Source organism: Onychostruthus taczanowskii, unplaced genomic scaffold, assembly GCF_017590055.1.
Source record: "Onychostruthus taczanowskii isolate IOZ18803 unplaced genomic scaffold, ASM1759005v1 scaffold18, whole genome shotgun sequence".
Classification (NCBI taxonomy): domain Eukaryota; kingdom Metazoa; phylum Chordata; class Aves; order Passeriformes; family Passeridae; genus Onychostruthus; species Onychostruthus taczanowskii.
In genome coordinates, this window is record NW_024499017.1 from 12,688,386 (window position 1) to 12,706,442 (window position 18,057).

The window sequence follows — 18,057 nt, forward strand, 5'->3', positions numbered from 1 at the left end:
GTGCTGGCCGAAGGACCCCCCCTTGTATTTTTGCACCACCCCTTCGGCGGCAGCGCTCCCGCTCCCCTTCCCCCGGTGTCTCCGGTACTGCCGGGACACACCCGGGACCCACCCGGGACGGCCGCCGTGGGTGCCCGTTCCCGCTACCGGCCGCTCGCCTGCCTTGGTGTCTGTCCCCGCCGCTCCCCCTCCCGCGCCGCCTCCCCCCCGCCAGCGCGGTGGCTCCGGTACCGGCTCCCGATGGGGGCCCCGATAAGGCTTTAAAATATTCCGTTCTGCAAGTCCCGTCCTGATAACATCGCTCTGTCGGGACGGCCTGAAATTGTGATCTTATCTCCCCCGCCTGCCTCCCATCCAGCGCCGGCAGCCAGGGCCGGGGGCTCCCCAAACCACCCCCCCCCGGGGCTCCCAATCGCCGCCGGGCCACCCCAGCCCTGCCAAGGGCTCCTCACCCCGGCTGCGGGCCGCTCACCCTGCCAGGGGCTCCCCATCCACCCTGGGGTACCCCAGCCCTGCCAGGGGCTCCTCGCCGCGGGGGACAGCGCCCTGACCCCGCCGGGGCTCCCCTTCCCGCACGGGGACCCCCATTTGTGTGGGCGCCACCGTCCCCATCGTCCCCATGTGCCCCGCTGTCCTTGACCCTCCACCCTGCGCAGTGCCCCCCCCGGGTCCCGCTCTGCATCCCAGCCCGGGTGGGACCGTGAGGAAGCGCCGCAGATCCCCGGGGCTTTGGGCACATCCCTGTCCCTCCGTGGGCAGTGGATGGTGCTTCCCGAGGGTCGCGCTGCCCGCGCTCCAGCCCATCGGCCGGCCTCTCGTTTTGCTCCAGCGAGGATGTACCAGCAAGGCGGAGAAATCCTGCAAAGTGCTGGAAGTTTTTTGGTGCCGGGCTCAGCTTTGGCTTTTCTCGTTCCTCTCCGGTGTGTGTGTGTGTGTGTTTTTCTTTCCCCCTCGAGTCGATGGAAGCTGGTGATAAGAGGGAGATGGGAGGATAGGGAAGGCTGGCCACCATGTGATAATCTACCTTTATCTTTCTCCTGAAATAATTGCAAGGCTGAGTTGCACCTACCTGTTTCCCTGCCTGGGGTGATTGCTGTGGTGATAACGCTCAGCTAGACTTTTACCCGGGGAGAGTTAAAAATAGTCCCAGCTGCCTCCTTTTTTTTTTTTTTTTTTTTTTTTTTTTTTTTTTTCCGGGATACTTTTCTCTTTTGGCTTTCTCCAACTTCCGCGGCTTTATTTCGGCAAAAAGCCCTGCCTGGGTAACCCCAGCTCGCCGAGCCGGCAGCGCTGGGAGCGGAGCGAGCGGAATGGCACCGCTCCCTGCGGGATGCCCGCTCCCAGCGCGGACTTTGCGGGGCAAACTGGGGCAGGACGAGGCCGTGGCATCTCGGCCGGGCGGCGGCGGCTCCTCGTATCTCCTTCCTCTGCTGCTTTTCTGCAGAGATGTGAAGAAATGATAAAGTGGGAGGCTGATCTCAGGCCGCCGGCGATGGCCAAAAGTGATTAAAAGCTGAGAGCTTGGAAGCCTTCCTGTATGTGTCAACATGAAAACAGTCATTAGAGGCGGCGAGCGCGGCGAGAGCGCCCTGCCGCTGCTCCATCAGGGAAGGTATGCATGAATCAGGGCTCCGGTAACCAGACTCCTCTCATGTACAGACCGGACCTGTTTCCACAAAGTCTATCCTCCTTATCATCTCGGCTGGAGCATTAAAAACCTCCTCCAGATTGGTATCTGCTGATTTTATTTTCCTGGGGTGACGCGATGTTCTCGCTCTGCCTTCGCCTTCTCTTGTGGGGTTGGGGTTTTGTTGTGTTTTTTTTGGTTTTTTTTTGGTTTTTTTTTTTGAAGCCCGATGCGAGGCGCAGATTAAGGCTCGCGGGGAGATCGCCGGGAGAGCGGGCGATCGCCAGCAGAGATAAGACAAAGATCAGACACCGGACTATATTTAACCAGCTGCTTTAACCTTCCTCTTCTTGGTGCCTTTCCGGGCCGGAGCCGTGCGGAGATGGCGGGGCCGGGGGTGCCTGCCCCGAGCCCCCCCGGCAGCGGCCGTGGCACGCCGTGGGGAGGCTCCGAAAGCCGATTGCATCGCGATGGTGGCTTTTGATAGCAGGCAAAACACCCCGAGCATCTCTCCCTTTCATTTTTGGGGGTTCCTGCCCGCAGAGGACAGTTTCTTTCCATCCCTGCCTGTACCACCAACCTCCCTGCAGCTGCTTCTGCCTTATGGGGTGGTTCATTTTTTTTTTTCTTTCTCTATTTTTTTTTTTTGTGTGTGTGTGTGTCTGTCTTTTGTTCTGCTGGTAGATAGATGTGAGGGGCTGATAGGGAGCAGGAGCTGATCTCCAACCCAGATAGCCTGTTATATTTATTAACTTCAAACATGGGAGCGCGGGCGCCCAGCTGATGAGCGAGGCTCTGGCAGCTGCCGGTGCTTTCACAGCGCCGGGTCCTGCGATGGGGGAGCCTGATAAGCGGCAGATTGATCTCATCGCGCTGATGTGCCTCCCCCTCCCTTGTTCTTTTAATACAGATATTTTTTCATTATTTTTTTTGGTTCCTAAGCGAGCTGGAAGCGAATGTTTTGTCATAGTTGCAGGGGCCTGTTTGTGGTTTTGTTTTTTTTTTTTTTTTTTTTATGGTGTTGGTTATTTTTTTTTTTTCCTTTTCCCTTTTTATTCTGCGCTCAGCTACAGTAGATCTGAGCTCCTGATAAGCGCCAAGCCCCGATCTCCATCCTGATAGAGATTGCCAGGGCTGATAAGGACCACTTATCTCTCCCCACCAGACCGGAGCAGGATTCGCTACAACAACAAACACGGCAAAGAGGGGCAAAAGGGCTCCAACAATTTGTTCCACTGCAAATGTGATTAACGCAGGCACTTTAATTATCTGATGGGGGGCAGCTGCATGTGTGTTTTTATTTCTCGAGGTGGTGGGGTGGTTTCCCCCCTCCACGTGCTTTGAGAAGCCGAGCTCTCCCAGCTCCTGTTATCGGCTGCAGATGTTGCATTAGTTTGATGAGAGCTTTGACTTTTTTTGATGATTATCTCCCATTCTGCTCCGCCGAGCGAACGCACGGGCTGGGCTGGGGGGGAGGTGAAAACACCGTCATATTTTTGCATGTGGATTTTCTTTAATTGCTATTAGATGGTGTCAGATAACGAGTGCGATCTGCGCTGTTAAGCCGCGTCTCTTGATGGGGTGCGCTGGGCCGGGTGGTTTTATTTTTTTTTTTTTTTCCTTTCCTCCCGCACGCTCGGCTGCTCGCCGGTCCCGCGTGGGCTCGGCGGCGGTGCCGGGAAGGGGATGCTGGAGCCGGGCAGGGGGTGGCCATGGGAGAGCCGTCCTTCCCGGGAGCTTGGAAAATTGCCTTTCTTTTAAAGATGACAGTGGCCAAGCCAGCGTCTATTTTTAGCGGCGGCGTGGTGAGCCGGTGGCGTGGGATGCTCCCGGCACGCCTCCTGCCCGCTCCTTCCCGCTGCCTTCCCTCCCCGAGTCGCTCCTTCCCTTCCAGGTGACTGTGTTTCAACCTCCTCTGCTTGTTGCTTTTTTTTTTTTTTTTTAACCTGTTTTTCCCTCTGCGCTCTGATGCAGCTGCACTTTTCCATCCCCGCCACCTCCGTGCCTCAGTTTCCCCATCCGCGCCTCCGGGGTGGGGGTGTTTGGGGAGGTGCTACCCCGGGGTGCTTCGTGGGCTGAGAAGGTTTTGCTCCCAGGATGAGCCGGGTCCCAGCAGGACCTCCCAGCTCCTCTCCCAAAACCGGCATTTTCTGCGCATCCCGGGGCTCCCTCATGCTCCCAGCCCCCCTGTACCCCACTCGTGGCATCCCCAGGGTGGCATCCCCGTGTCCCACATGTCTGTGACACCCACGGGCGCTGCCTGCCTGCCAACCCCTCCCCTCTTGTGCAAACGGCCCGAGGCTGTTGCCAGCCCTGGCGCGGTGGCACCGAGCGCTCCTCGCAGCTGGCAGGGGTGCGGGTGGCAGAGCCCTGTGGCACGGCTGCCCCCGCAGTGGCTCTGCCCAGCCCGCCTGTCACCGGCCTCTTGGGACCTGCCGTGGGTGACACTGGGGGCTCCCAGGGCTGGGGAGCATCGTGGGTGGGGTGGGATGGGGCAGGGACCAGGGGTGCTGGTGGGGTGCACCCAGCAGAGCCCCCCGTGGGGAGTTCCCCCAGCCGTCCCCAGGTGTTTCCCACATTCCTGAGGGTCTGCCCCAGCCTCAGGTGATGCTGGAAGAAGTTTCCCTCCTCTTGCACAGCCAGTGCTGCAGGTGTGAGCATCCTGCAGGCCCCAGCTCCAGGAGAAGGTTGGCAGCTGGTGGCCAAGGGGACGGCTCGGAGCAGGAAATCCATTCACCATGGATAAGGGAGAAATGGCACTGCTGGCCAGTGCCACCACCCCGTGCCCTGCCAGCCGTGGGACACTGCATCCCTCGATGCCAGGCAGCCCTGCAAGTCCTTTTGGGGCCATGCCAGGGGTGCAGCCCAGCATGGCTCTTGCTGGCACCCCCCTCTGCAGCAGAGGAGGATGAGGGGGCTGCTCGGGGAGCCAGGGCTGGAGCCAGGCTGGCCACGGCCAAACCAGTTCTGCCGAGGGCCCGGGGAGGCGAGGGAGGCTTTGCCAGCAGCTCCTTCCAGGGCCGTGGGCGCCGGGGTTGGGTTGGTTTTGTGTCTGCTGCTGCTCTTCCTCCTCCTGAGCCCCCGGGGGACACCCCCACACCATCCCCAGCCCGGGCACGGAGCCACGGTGATGGACTGTCCCTGGTATCCCGGGGAAGCCACCTCCAGCCGGGATTTACACCTCGGGATCCCAAGTGGCGAGGTTGGGCAAGGTCTTATTTTCCGTGGTGAATCACGAGGCCACCTAGCAAGCTGCAGCTTCCCCTTTGGCCAAGTTGTGATGCGGCCAGCTCGGCAATCAGGGCTTGGGAGGAAAGCAATCCTTTCCCCACGGGTGTTGCAGGAATTGTGCAAGGAGGCACAGGTGATCCGAGGTTCCTGGAGAGGGGCAGCCCCTGGGATGCCAGCGGGACCCCCTGGCATCACCCCAAAGGCATCACCCTCTCCACGTCCATCCTGGCGCAGGAATCTCCGTGCTGTGGGACATTCCCAGCCCTGAGGGGACACCCACATCCCTGGGAAAGGAAAGGACCACGCTGCCCAAAGTGGGAGCAGCAGGGCTGGGGATGGAGCTGCTGGGCCCTGCCTGGTGGATTTGGGGTCAAACGCAGCCGTGCTGGCCGAAGGAAGAGGATGTTTTCAGGATGTTTTCCATCCGTCCTGCTGCAAAAAACCTTGGAAAACACTGGATGGGGCGTTGCTGTGGAGGGAAAACCAGCCCAGAACTTCCACGGGGGCACAGCCAGGGCTGAGAGCCGATGCTGCCCGGAGAGAGGGATGTGAGGAACCGGCAGGAGCGAGGAACCTGGAGCTTCTCGGAATTCAGCATTGAAGGAGATGAATTGGAAAAGGCCTCTGTGCCAGCCCTGCGCCGCGCTCCACCTCTTCTCCATGCTGAGGATGTGGATTTTTCTTCCCGTGGGGCCAAGAAATCAGCTCCCCCACTTTGGAGAAGAGCGGGAATGGGAGCAGGAGGCCAGTATCTCCCTTTTTTTTCTGCGCCACATCCCATGACTGCTTCTGCTGCCTGACTCAGGGCTTTTGGCCGCTCCAGCTTGGCCGGGCTGTGTCCTGCTGCTCCTTTTATCAGGAAAGTTCAAGTGTTTCGGGGTAATACAGTTCCCTCTTCCGATGGCTGCCCGGTAAAGGCTCCACATTGTTCCTGCAGCAACATGTTTTTTTGGAAGGGCTGAAATGCCGAAAGGAATGCAACTGCTGACCTTGGGCTGCAGTGGGGTTAAGGAGTGTGTGCCTATGAGTCACTCCAGATAAGAGCCTTCCACGGCTTTTTTCCTCCAAAATAATTCTTTATCTCCTCTTTCTCACATCAACATATTTTCTTGACATCTCCCGTTCGATAGCGCGTGGAGGAAATGTGCTCCTCGGATTTGTTCATCTGATGAAATGTAGATCCATTGTTTTCCCTCGGCCTTGGCTGGCCAGGAGCCTGACCCCGGGATTTGGGGATGCGCCTCCGAGTCAGTGCCAGGGCTTGGGGATGCTCAGTGGGGTCCCAGAGCTTTGGGAGTGCTCGGGAAGGTCATGGCCACGAGATTTTGGGGTCAGTGCGTGGGGTTTTGGGATGTTTGTTGGGGTCGGGGCCTGGAGCTTTTGGCAGTATTTAGGATCAGTGCCTGTGTTTTTGGGGTCGGTGCCTGGAGTTCTGGGAATGTTTAGGAATGGTGCCTGCAGTTTTGGGAATGCAAACCCAGGCTTTGGGGATGTTTGATGGGGTCAGGGCCTGGAGCTTTGGCAGTATTTAGGATTGGTGCCTGTGTTTTTGGGGATGTTTGGTGGGGTCAGTGCCTGGAGATTTTTGGGATGTTCAATGGGGTCAGTGCCTGGAGCTTTGGCAGTGTTTAGGAATGGTGCCTACAGTTTTGGGAATGCAAACCCAGGCTTTGGGGATGTTTGATGGGGTTGGTACCTCTTGCTTTAGGGATGGGCTTTGTGGTCGATGCCCAGAATTTTGGGCATGTTTGGCACTCTGGGGATTCCCCACGGATTCAGTGCCTGGGGGCTTTAAGGATGAGCCTTGGGGTCAGTGCCAGGAATTCATGGATGCTTGAAGGAGTCTGGGGATGCACCTTAAGGCTGTGCTGAGCCTTTGGGGATGCTCGGCAGGGTCAGTCCCTGTAGCTCCGGGAATGTGCCTTGGGATGGTACCCAGGGTTTTGGGATGCTCGGTGAGATTGGTGCCTGCTGTTTTGGGGATACTTCTCTGGGTCAGTACCTGGGTTTGGGGAACTGCCTTAGGGTTGACACCCAGAGCTTTTGTGATGCTCGGTGGGGTCAGTCCTGGGCATTTTGGAAACCTTCCTCCAGGACAGCTTTCGGAAGGCGAGACCCGCCGCAGCAGCAGGCAGAGCATCCCCATCCTCATTCCCTCCCCTCCCTGCTCCGCCGGGAAGTTTGGCCGCTCTCTCTCTTCTCCGTCTCCCAGCCGAGGCCTCTCATGCTACTCGCAGCTCCTATGATAATGCGGAAAGTTGAACTGGCCCCATTACTGCGCTGCGATGGTTGCGGCGATAAGGGCGCGATAATGGCAGCGATAGCGGCGGCTCGGTAGCCAATGGCTCCGCCGCTCCTCCCATTAACATTCCCCACCACGGCCGGGCTCGGAGCTGCCTATCTGCTCTCCATTTCCACTCCTCCGCTAGATAAGAATGGAAATACTGACTTCATAGCTCACTGATTAAAGTGTCTGGATTTCTTGATAATACACAGATAAATTATGTTTTTCAAAAAGAAGGTAGGGAAGGGAGTGAGAGGGGAGGGAAAAACCTCCAGTCCATTTTTTTTTTTTTTTTTTTTTTCCCCTTTCCTTCCCTCTTTCTGGCCGTGCCCTGGGAGTTGGGTTTTTGCTGCTCCAAAATGCCCTTCCCAGCTGGAAGGCAGAGCCCTGTGAGGTGCCCTCAGGAATGGGGGGGACAAAGGATTTTTGGGGTGTAGGGCAGCCCTGTGCTGGGATGGAGATGCTGTTCCTGCACCCAGGGACCTGCTCCCATCACGGGCAGCTTGGGCTTTGCCAGCTGTGCCACGTGCTCATCCTGGTGGTGGCTGGGCCATCTCAGGTGGGATCTGTCCCAGATGCACCAGAGATGCTTGTGAAGCATCTCCATTTCTGTATCCACCTCCCTGCTTCTGCTGCAGGATGCTGCCCTGGATGCTTTGGAGCAGCCTCATCCCTCTGCCCTATCCATACTCAACTCCTTGGCTTTCCTCACTCATCCCCACTGGAGCAAACAGAGCTTCCAGACTTCTTAGTTTGGAGAAGGTATCGACCACGAGCCTCTGAGTTTGTTTCATCTAAATATAAAACTAAAGAGCAAACAGTATAAAGTTCATTTTTTAATGTGCTGCCCCATTCCAGTTGGGCTGCTCTCTTTATTTTTTTTAGGGGAACTGTGATAAAAAGCAGAGATAAAGCCAGGACTGTTTTGTGTAGGAGTCGGTATCTGCGTTATCTATCTCCCTTTTTCACTCTCCGGGCAGCTCTGTTGTTTTTCGCTCTTATCTCGCTCCACCAAAATGCCAAGAACAGGAAAAAAAAAAATTAGAAAAAAGAAAGAGAGAGAGGCAGCACAGGCACGTTTGCACCGAGAGAACTCGGTGTCCACGGAGCCGGGTGGGAGAAGGGCCTGGAGCTGGAGGAAGAGGAGGGTTGGGGTGCTGGGAAGGATTTTGGGAGCAGCGCTGTCCCAGGGATCTCCATGTGCCAGGTTTGGTGCCAGCTGCTCTCAGATGGGCCACCCAACCTGGCTGTGCCCTCTGAGGGTCCTTCCCTGCCCCTGGAGCCCCCACGGTTCCTGCTGGTTGCCCTGGAGTGCACCAGGTGGCTCTGGGAGCTGGGATGGGGCATCCTATGGGACTGGGAGCAGCAGGGACATCCCAGCCACAGCATCTTTGCTGTGACCCCCTTGTCCCCATCCTTGTCCCCATCCCTCGGGCCTTGTTGTCAGCCAGGGCGGTCACAGACTGAAGGGCTTGGGGTGGACACTGAAAACCATCCCTGTTCCCTTTCCATCGCTTTTGGGAGCGGGGTGGACCTGGAGCCACCTGGAGGTGCTTCCCACAGGAAGGGGGATGGCTCCAGCTCGGGTAATTTGTCGCTGGATTAGCCCAGAGCTTGACCTCTGTCCTCGCTGTCACCTGGTACTGATGTGCTGAGTGCTGCCTGAGCATCCCCGCCCCCGGCCATTCCCGCCTGGAATGTCTTTATTCCAGGTGGGAGAAGTATCCGAATTGAGGGCTTTTCCCCCAATTCCACCCTTTGGCAGGGAGCAGGGGTGGCGTGCTTGGAGCCTGTTCTTCCTGCATGGAATTTCTTTCCTGTCTTGTTGCGTATCCAGCTGCTCCCGAAGCGCCCACATCCTGGATCACCACGGGGACCAACACCTCACTCTGCTCTTGGATGGGGTTTGGATGGAGACACCTCCAGTGCCCCCAGGAAGGACTGGTCCTTCTCTCCCAGTCTCTCCAGCTGCCTCAGTTTCCCTGCTGTGCTCCGAGCAGCCTCTGGTGGCTCCGCGTGCTCTCCAGGCCACGTTCAGCGCATCCCTTCTCCGGAGCATCCCCATCCATCTGCTGCGCCAGGCACGGCTCCGTTCCGCTCTCTCCTCTCTCCAAATCTATCAGGGCCTTATCGACCCCATCTGAAACCTAAAGTCACTCCATTGTCATTGTCCCCGGATTTCTTCCCTGGCTCCTTCCCCTCCCTCGCGCGCGGTTGATCCGCCGGCCGTTCCTGTTGGGAATGGCGGCCCCCGGAGCGCCCCAATCTCCCGGAATCTCTCGGTGCTTTATCGGCCCATCGGAGCCGGGGCTGGCGGGGCCGGCGCTGGCGCCGCTCGCTGCTGATAAAGTTACAGAGTTCAGGCAGTGATGAATGTTCAGTAACTGCACCCGCCGCGATCCCGCCTGGGCTTGGCAGCGCGAGCAGCTCGGGCTGAAACCAATCCCTCCCCTATCAGCAGCGCTGCTCTTTCTCAGGCTCAGCCTCTCCCCGCTTTCTGCTCTTCCCTGGGGGGCTCCCCTGGGGCAGCGCAGCACCGGGGGATGCTCTGGGGGCTCTGTCCCTGGGGGTGGTTCTGGATTTCACCCTGGAATGGTTTGGGATGGAAGGAGCTTGAAGTTCATCTGGTTCCAGGGCAGGGACCTTCCACCAGACCGTGCTGTGGTGGTTAGGACAGAGCAGCTCCCCAGCAGTCACTGGAGCATCCCATCCCAAGAAATCCCAGCCTTCCCAACACCCCCATTCCCACCCTGTCCTTCGTTCCCCTCCTGGAAAATTAGGCCTAAGTATATTACAAATGTAATCATTATTATAAATGTGATCGTTATTATAAACTTAATAATTATTACAAATACCATCCCCTGAGAAATGGCAGCATCACCCATCCCCTCCATGCTCCCACCGTTTCTTATTCCCCCACCCCTTCCTTTATTCCCCTTCCTGGTATAAATTAGGCCTAATAGATTATCAGTGTAATAATGTTAATCATTATAAAGCCCCTCATGAGCAGTTGGAGCATCTTCCCATCAAGAATTACAGCATCACCCAGCACCTGTGTCCCGTATTCCTTTCCTGGATAAATTAGGCCTAAATACTAAAATGTAATAAGTCTATAAATTTAATTTATCAATTATTACAAATATCCCCCATCAGCAATCCCTACCACCTCCTGGATAAACCAGTAAAAATTTAATACCAAATCATGATCAATACATTATAAATCCCCCCCTGCACCTTCCAATTCTCCAACCATACTTTTTTTTTTTTTTCCTTGTTCTTTTCTCCCAGGGCACCACGGGCAGGGTCAGGGTGAGTTTTATCTGGAGGTGATGGAGAAGGGCCCCAAATTTGAGATAAAGCCCCCTGGGGCCGGCCCCAGCCGCTATCTGCTCTGTGCACGGGGCTGATCTTTCATGGGGAGATGCCTGGGATGCTGCAGCCAGGCTGATAGGGGAGAGGGCTGATTTGTGCCCCAAAAGCCATTTTCCTCTCAAAGGGACCCCAGACTATTGGAATTTAGTGCAGCATCACCGGGGGGGGGGGAGGTCTCCCGGTGGATCCGTACCGCGCCCACCGCCAGCTCGTTTGTCCCGGCTTGGCATTCCCGATCCGCAGGGAACTGGGGAGCAGCCGAGGTCGTTGGTAAAACAAACATCGGCAGGGCCCAGGGAGGAATTGGGTGAGAAGAGCGGGCGGGTGGCCCATCAGATAGCGGGATTTGCAGCCCGGGTTGTTCTCCGGGTGTTTCTGGCAGCGGGGCGGGCACGGCACAGCCCCGCCACCGCCACCGGAGCCTGGGGAATCCCGGGATGCTCCAGACCCCACCAAAGCACCAGGGCTGCCTGTGCTGGAGGAGCAGCTGGGATTGGCTCCAGGAGCATCTTTCCCTGAGGAATTCTGCCCCGTTCCTGCAGCACTTTGCTCTTGGCTCCATAATTTAGGGGAAAAAGAGGTGATTTAGGGCAGCGAGGAAGCGATGCCTGAGTGGAATTCTCACATTTCCAGCATGAGCTGATGGACGAGTATCCTGGTGATGCTTTGTGCATCCCAAAACCTGGTTTGGAGCCTTGCCCACCTGCTTTTGGGTTGGTTTTCATTATTGCTATTGTTATTATTATTGTTATTGTGGTTTTTTAATTGGAAGAGGATGGTGCCAGCGCAGGGATGAGGAGGAGCTGGAAGGATGGAGAAGGGATCCTCCATTATGTTGCCTGCCTGGTGGAGCTGGAATGTCCCTCAGGATGCCCTGGCACAGCAAAGATGTCCCCACTGTCCCCCCCAGTGACACCCAGAGCCAAGGCTGAGCTTTGAAGTGGCTGGAGGGAAGGTTTGGGATGTGAGTTCACCCAGGCTCTGTCCCTCATTCCCTGACTCCCGGAGCCCTCCTTGGACTCATCCCCTGCCCGATGGGACTTGGAGGAATTTTTATTTTTAGAAATAAGGCTTGTGGATTCCCAGAACGGTTTGGGTTGGAAGGACCTTAAAGCTCATCTCCTTCCTCCCCCTCCACGGGCGGGGACACATTCCTTTTAGCCCAGGTTGCTCCCAGCCCCATCCAACCTGGCCTTGAACGCTTCCAGAGATGGGAATTGGAAAGGAGTAGGATGGGAAATTTTATTTAAATTCGTATTTAAAAATAAACACTTGGACCTGACAGCAGCACCGAGCGCCAGGCGGCGAAGGCAGGTTGCCACCAGCCTGCACGTGTTCCCGATCCAGGACCTGCTTTCCACCACGGGAACTCCTCCTCCTCTTCCTCCTCCTCCTCCTCCTCCTCCTCCCTGCTCCAGAGCCGGTGGGAAAGTCTGTGGCTGTTGCTATTTTCTATCTGTTATCAAGGCCTCTTATCGCTTTGCTCTTGTCTCTGTGCCGGCTCTCCGAGCGCCCAGGGTCTCGCTCTTGGCAGCCTGGAAAAGTCCCCCCCCCTCCTCCTCCTTGATTCCCTATATTCTTTTGCCTTTTATTTAATTTACCAGCTAAGCACAAAGAATCAAGAAAAGCTTGATTGTTCCTGCGCTGGGAGAGCCTTAATTGGAGTGCAGTGATCAAATCATTACCTGGATAACGCCGGGTTTCCCTGGGAATGCCGACCCTCGGCCCAGCCCTGCTGACACGGGCACAGCGCCTCAGCTCCCTGCAAGTTTGTACAGTCACTGTCTATTTTTTTATTACTATTATTTTTTGAGGGGAAAAAAGAAGAAAAAAAGGGGGGGAAAAAAAAAGAAATCCTTGCTCGTTATCAATAAAAAAAAGGAGGGAGGGAGAAGAGTTAATCGTCGAAGCGGAGTATCTTGGAAGGGAGCGTTTTTTGGCTCTTCCCCTCTCTGTAAAACCAGCCTCAGTAATTCAGTTTTAAAGCATGAAAAAAGGGAGTTGATGAAATTCCACTATCAGCACTGAACCAATATGCAAAATATCTCGCCGAGAATCAAATAGCTATTATGTTTTCATTTCCATTTCAGCGTATTTGCTTAATGAAGAATAGACAGATCAGGCCAGCCGAGGGAGGCTGTGTGCGGTGATAACTGTGCAGGGCTCCCAGCAATCCCGGGCAAGTGACGCTCCCTCCGCTCCTGCTCCGCGCTCCCTCTCCCTCACTCGTTTTTTTTTTTTCCCTTTTTTCCCCTTTTTTTGATTTTTTTTTTTTTTTTCCCCAGCGGTTCGTTTAACCCGCGCAGCTGGGAGCGCTGGCAGCGCGTCCCTGGGGGCTGGTGGGCAGTGGGATGCTGCAGTGGGGTTGGGGTGCAGCCAAGGACACGATTCTGGGGTGCTGTTGGCCACCCAGCCTCCCCCGTGGGACACTGGGTGACACCCCAAAACCCTGGTGTTACAGGCTTGGATTTATCTTATTTTTATTTTATTTTTATTTATATTTATCTTCTTTATTCATCCCCATCTCCCTTGTGCTTGGGAGTGCTTTGGGGTGGGGCATGGGATGCATCCAGGGACTGTGTGAGATTCCAGGATGCTGTTGGCCACCAGTTGTCCCCATACCAGGTTTGACACGTTGGATTTATGTGGAGCAGCCTCATCTTCCTCCTGGCTGGAACTTGGCGTTTTGGGGTGGGATGTGGGTGGTCCCAGGATGCATCCAGGGATCACAGTGACAAGATTCTGGGATTGCTGATTCCCCATCATCCCTGTAGGCACTGGGTGTCACCACGGTGGCCAAACCCCAGCTGGATTTAGATGGAGCATCCCCATCTCCTTCCTGATTGGGGATGGATGTGGATCATCCCAGGTGGATCCAGGGACCCCAGTGGTGTGGCACTGGGATGCTGGTGGCCACCCATCATCCCTGTAGGAACTTGGTGACACCACAGCCCTCAAACTCCTGATGGGTTTATATGGAGCATCCAGTTGGATTTATATGGGGCATCCTCATTTCCCTCCTGGCTGGGGATGGGTATTTTGGGGTGGGATTTGGGATTCATCCAGGGACCTTGGATGGGTTGCTGTTGGCTGCCCATCATCCCTGTAGGCCACGATGCTGTGGTACCCAAAGCCATCCCCATCCTCTTCCTGCTTCCTGCGCTTCCTGGGCAGGATGTGGGTGGTCTCAGCACCCTTGGGTGGGTGCCAGGTGCCCTCCTGGTCCCACCCATCCCTTCCCAGCCCCATCCACCCCTCCCTGGGCAGGCTGGAGGTGCCAAACCCGGGCGCAGGCGAGCGTCGGGTTAACTTTATCAGAAGCCCAAGAGCCGTGAAGGCGTGAAGGAAGAAATTAGCCTAACAATGTTTCATTTACAGCGGGAGAAACGATTTGTTAGCTGGCGATTGTTTCTGAATATTATCAGAGCCTTTTTAATTGTGCTGGAACTGAAATTAGCAGAATTAGAATAAATTGCCTTCCCTTCTCCGGCAGCCTCTTTATTCACGCTCATTGTTGTGTGCTTTGTATAGATTATGGGCTCTTTGTTCTGCTGCTGTAAATATACATGCCTGGAGTCACGGCGAGCAGCTGAGGTCTGCAGACGGGCTGGCCCCGCTCCGGTCCCCCCGTGGTCCCCCCGTGACCCCCCGTGGTCCCCGGTCCTGGGCTGGCTGGGGCCCGGCAGCCCCCGGCGTCGTGCGGTGCCAGCCATGTGTGCCACCGGGGCTGGGCCGTGCCTGCCTGGCTGGGGACGTGGCTGCGTTGCCATGGAAACGGCCGAGAGGGATGGCAGGGCTGAGGGGTGTCCCCTGCGTGCACCCTGTTTGTCCCCGTGTCCCCCCTGCAGTGCCATCCCCGTGGGTCTGTGTCCGCTGTTGGATAGGGGTGGATAATGGTGGGGACCATTGCTGGGGTCCCTTTTGGGGACAGGTGATGCCACATCTGCGTGCACAGGACTCCTCTTGCTGATTCCCCACAGTGCCACAGGAAGGGGACACCTGGAGCAAGACATGTCCGCTCTGTAAGGGGACAGTGTTCCCCAGGGAGACGCTGCACTGCAGGGACGGCAGGGCAGGGCTTTCCCTTCCTTCCCTGTGTGGCATTTCCTCCCAGCATCCTGATTTCCCAACCGGGAAATCCCCCTGGCACCTCTTCCCCCTGGCTGTGCCCTCCTCACCGCCCTGTCCGTGTTCCCACAGGGTCCCTGGCAGCGATGGAGGAAGGCGAGGACGCCCCGGTGGGGGACAGGAGCCCCTCGGAGAGGGACGGGGCCACCTCGGACTGCGAGGGCTCCGCCGAGCGCGACACCTGCAGCCCCCCCGGCAGTGAAGGTGAGCCCTGGGCTGTCCCTGCTGTCCCCTCCCCGTGGGGACGGGCGCTGCCACCAGAGCGACCTGCAGGGCATTAGCTCAGGAAGCAGCCTGGCCACCCCCTGGGGCTGGGGGACCAGTGACAGCTCTGTGTCCCTGGGGGTTCCATCCCTCTGGGCACCCTGGGGACAGCCCAGGTTGCAAAGGTGTGTCCCTTGGGGTGTAGAGTCACATAGTCAGGGTTTAAAGTGACCCTTCGAAGGGATATAAAGTGACCTTTGGGATATGAAGTGACCCCTCAGGTGCAGAGTGACCCTTCCCCTTACCCTGGGGTGCAAAGTCACATTCCCTTAGGGTGCAAAGTGTCCCATCCCAGGGATGCAGAGTGACCTCTCGGGGTGCAAAGTCACATCCTTCACCATACAAAGCTCCTCTCCCCACCCATGATGAAAGTCACGTCCCTCGGGGTGCAAAGTTCCCCCACCCAAGGGGACAAAGTCACATCCCTGGGTGTACCAAGTGACTCTCCCGGGGTGCCAAGCAGCCCCAGGGGGCACAGCTGGTGGCCCTGGCCGTGCCACGGGTGGGCTGGGGGGCACGGGGCCGTCGGTGGCACCGTGGTGCCCACGCGGCCGCCAGGCTGCCGCCGCGCCGTGCCGCGCCCCAAAGGTGGCTGCGACTCAGGGCCGGGCTGAAACAGTCCCAGATATCCTCCGAGTTCCTTCCTGTGGAGGTGGGGGCAAATCCCAATCAGTTAATGTTTGCAGTGCCCTTTGAGATAACCGCGCCGGGGCAAGGCTGCGCCGCCGCGCCGAGCCACTGCTCCCGGCAAACCCCGCTGCCTCCGGCCGCGTCGGGGGACAAGTCTCCCCAAAAACAGGGCAGCCAGGCCACGCTGCACCAGGGATCCACACCAGCTGGGGCAGGGAAGGACCCCGACAGCCGGGATAGGGAAGGGATCCTGAGAGTTGGGACAGCGACGGATCCTGATAGTCGAGTAGGGAAGGGACATGAATAGCTGGGAGAGTCAGGGACCCCGACATTTGGGGCAGGGAAGGGACCCTGATAACACCAACAGGATGAGGCAGGGAGAGGTCACAAGGCAGAGAAGGGACCCTGATAATGGGGGGCGAGGAAGGGACCCCAGTAGCTGGGACAGGGAGGGGACCCCAGTATTTGGGGCAGGCCAGGGACCCCAAAGCTGGGGCAGGGAGTGGACCCTAGTTGGAGCAAGGAGAGACCCTGATTTCAGCAAAAGGACCCCAACAGGCAGGACAGGGAAGGGATCCTACAGCAAAGCAGGGCAGGGAGCCTGATAACTGGAACAGGGAGGGGACCTGATAAGTGGAGCAGGGAAGGGACCCCAGTATCTGAGTCAGGGAGGTCTCCCAGGCAAACTTTGCTCGGTGGTGGAGGGAATCAGGGCTCTTATCTGATGGGGGAGCCGGGCTGGGGGCGAGGAGCCGGAGCCGGGGCGCGGAGCTGCACCTGGCACTGGCCTGCCTCGATAAAGAGGTGATAGCAGAGATAAGGCCCAGCAGCAATAACGGCCACTAAAGCTTTCAGCGCGATGGATAAAAATCGATATGCCAGGCACTTTGATTTATAGCCAAAAATAATAGGACTTTTATACCCGGTGATTGATTTATTTGATGTTAATCATTGCGCTTATCACCTGTATTAATAATCTCCAATGGCGGTGACGTCACCCCTGGGCGGCCGCGGTGGCGCCGATCGATTGGGCTCCGCTGCTCGATCCGCCCGGGACGCCAAGGCAAACATGTACTTTGGGCACTAATCTGCCACACTGTCATATGCAGATTGGCTTTATCAGCCCATCTCCAGCAGCAGTTAATGGAGAAAATAATTGTTATCAAGTTGCTATGAATACGCCACAAATAGAGCCGTGAGGGGAGCGGGGCTCGGCCCGCTGGCGTGGCGTGGCGTGGCGTGGCACGGGTGTGCCAGGGGTTTGGGGTGGGGTGGAGGGGCTTGGATGGGCTGATGGGGCGTTCCCAGGGGGATGTGGATCCCATCCCCACCCCGGTGTCGCTGCTCTGGTGGTCCCAGCCCCTGTGGAATGCTGCCTCTGGAGTGCCCTGCTCCTGACCTGCTGCCTTCCCCTCCTGCTGCAGAGTCCAGAGATGCTCTGGAGAGTCCAAAGGAGCCGGAGAAGCCTGATCCTGGAGAAAACCCCCAGGAGCCAGACACCTGGAATGGGCCAGGTGAGTCTCTGGTGTGGGGCCATCCTGCTTCGTCCCAGTGTCCTGACTGGATGTGCTGGAGCAGCCCTCCAGCATTCACCTCCTCTTGCACACACCAGTATGAGAGGAGGACTGGGAGCGGGGCAGACTGCAAACCCAGAACTCCTGCTGGAGGGGAGGTGTGAGGTGATGGTTGTCATCCCTGACATCTCCAGGGTGCTGTTGGGATGGTATAACCATGGATTTGGGAGCAGCAGGGATGCCATCCCCGCAGCTGGCATCACACTCCCTGGCACTGGCGGGGTTTGGGCCCGTCTTGTGTCACACCAGGGCACTTCACCAACATCCTGACAACCACAAGAGCAACGCTGGGGTGGTTTGGTGATGGTTATCAAAACCCCAAGGAGCAAATTCAGCCTCTATCTCCCCCTGGTATCTCCACGCCGGAGCCACGGGCACCAGGACACAGCGAGGCCAGGCTGGCCCTGTGGGCAGCCCCAGCCCTATCACCCACTATCTCCAAAGCCACGGGGTTACAGATGTGTGCCACACGGATTCACAGAATCACGGAATGTCTGGGGCAGGGAGGGAGCTCTGGAGATCATCCAGCCCAAGGCAGGGACACCTGGAGCAGGTGACGCATCCAGGCGGGTTTGGGACGGCTCCAGCCAGGAGACCCCACACCCCTGGGCAGCCGTGCCAGGGCTCTGCCACCCTCCATGGGTAGTTCTTCCTCACGTTGAGGTGGAACTTCCCGTGGTTTAGTTCGTGGCCATCGCACCTCGCTTGGGGTGGGTTGTTCCACTGGGAACGGCTCCTGGCAGGTGGATGGGGATGGCACCGGGGGGACCTGACACCCCCAAGGGTGAATGTGCCACATCTCAGGCCCTGTGGGTGCTGCCCTCACCCTGCTCCTCCCAGGGGCTCTCCCACCTCCGGCCGGCAGTGCTGACCCCGCTGAGGACAGCGACGGCCCTTTGGGGATGGACAGACCCCGCTGTGTCCCCAAGGCCGGCAGGCTGCGGTGC

General features: G+C 57.5%; 1 protein-coding gene across 1 annotated transcript in view; it reads left to right on the plus strand.

Moving 5' to 3' along the window:
* Window positions 1-18,057, plus strand: part of ZFPM1 (zinc finger protein, FOG family member 1) — a 35,116-nt gene that overhangs the window by 201 nt on the left and 16,858 nt on the right. The window contains 2 exon segments of the mRNA XM_041400902.1: window positions 14,715-14,846; window positions 16,961-17,050. Of these exon segments, the coding sequence (XP_041256836.1) occupies window positions 14,715-14,846; window positions 16,961-17,050 (222 nt within the window).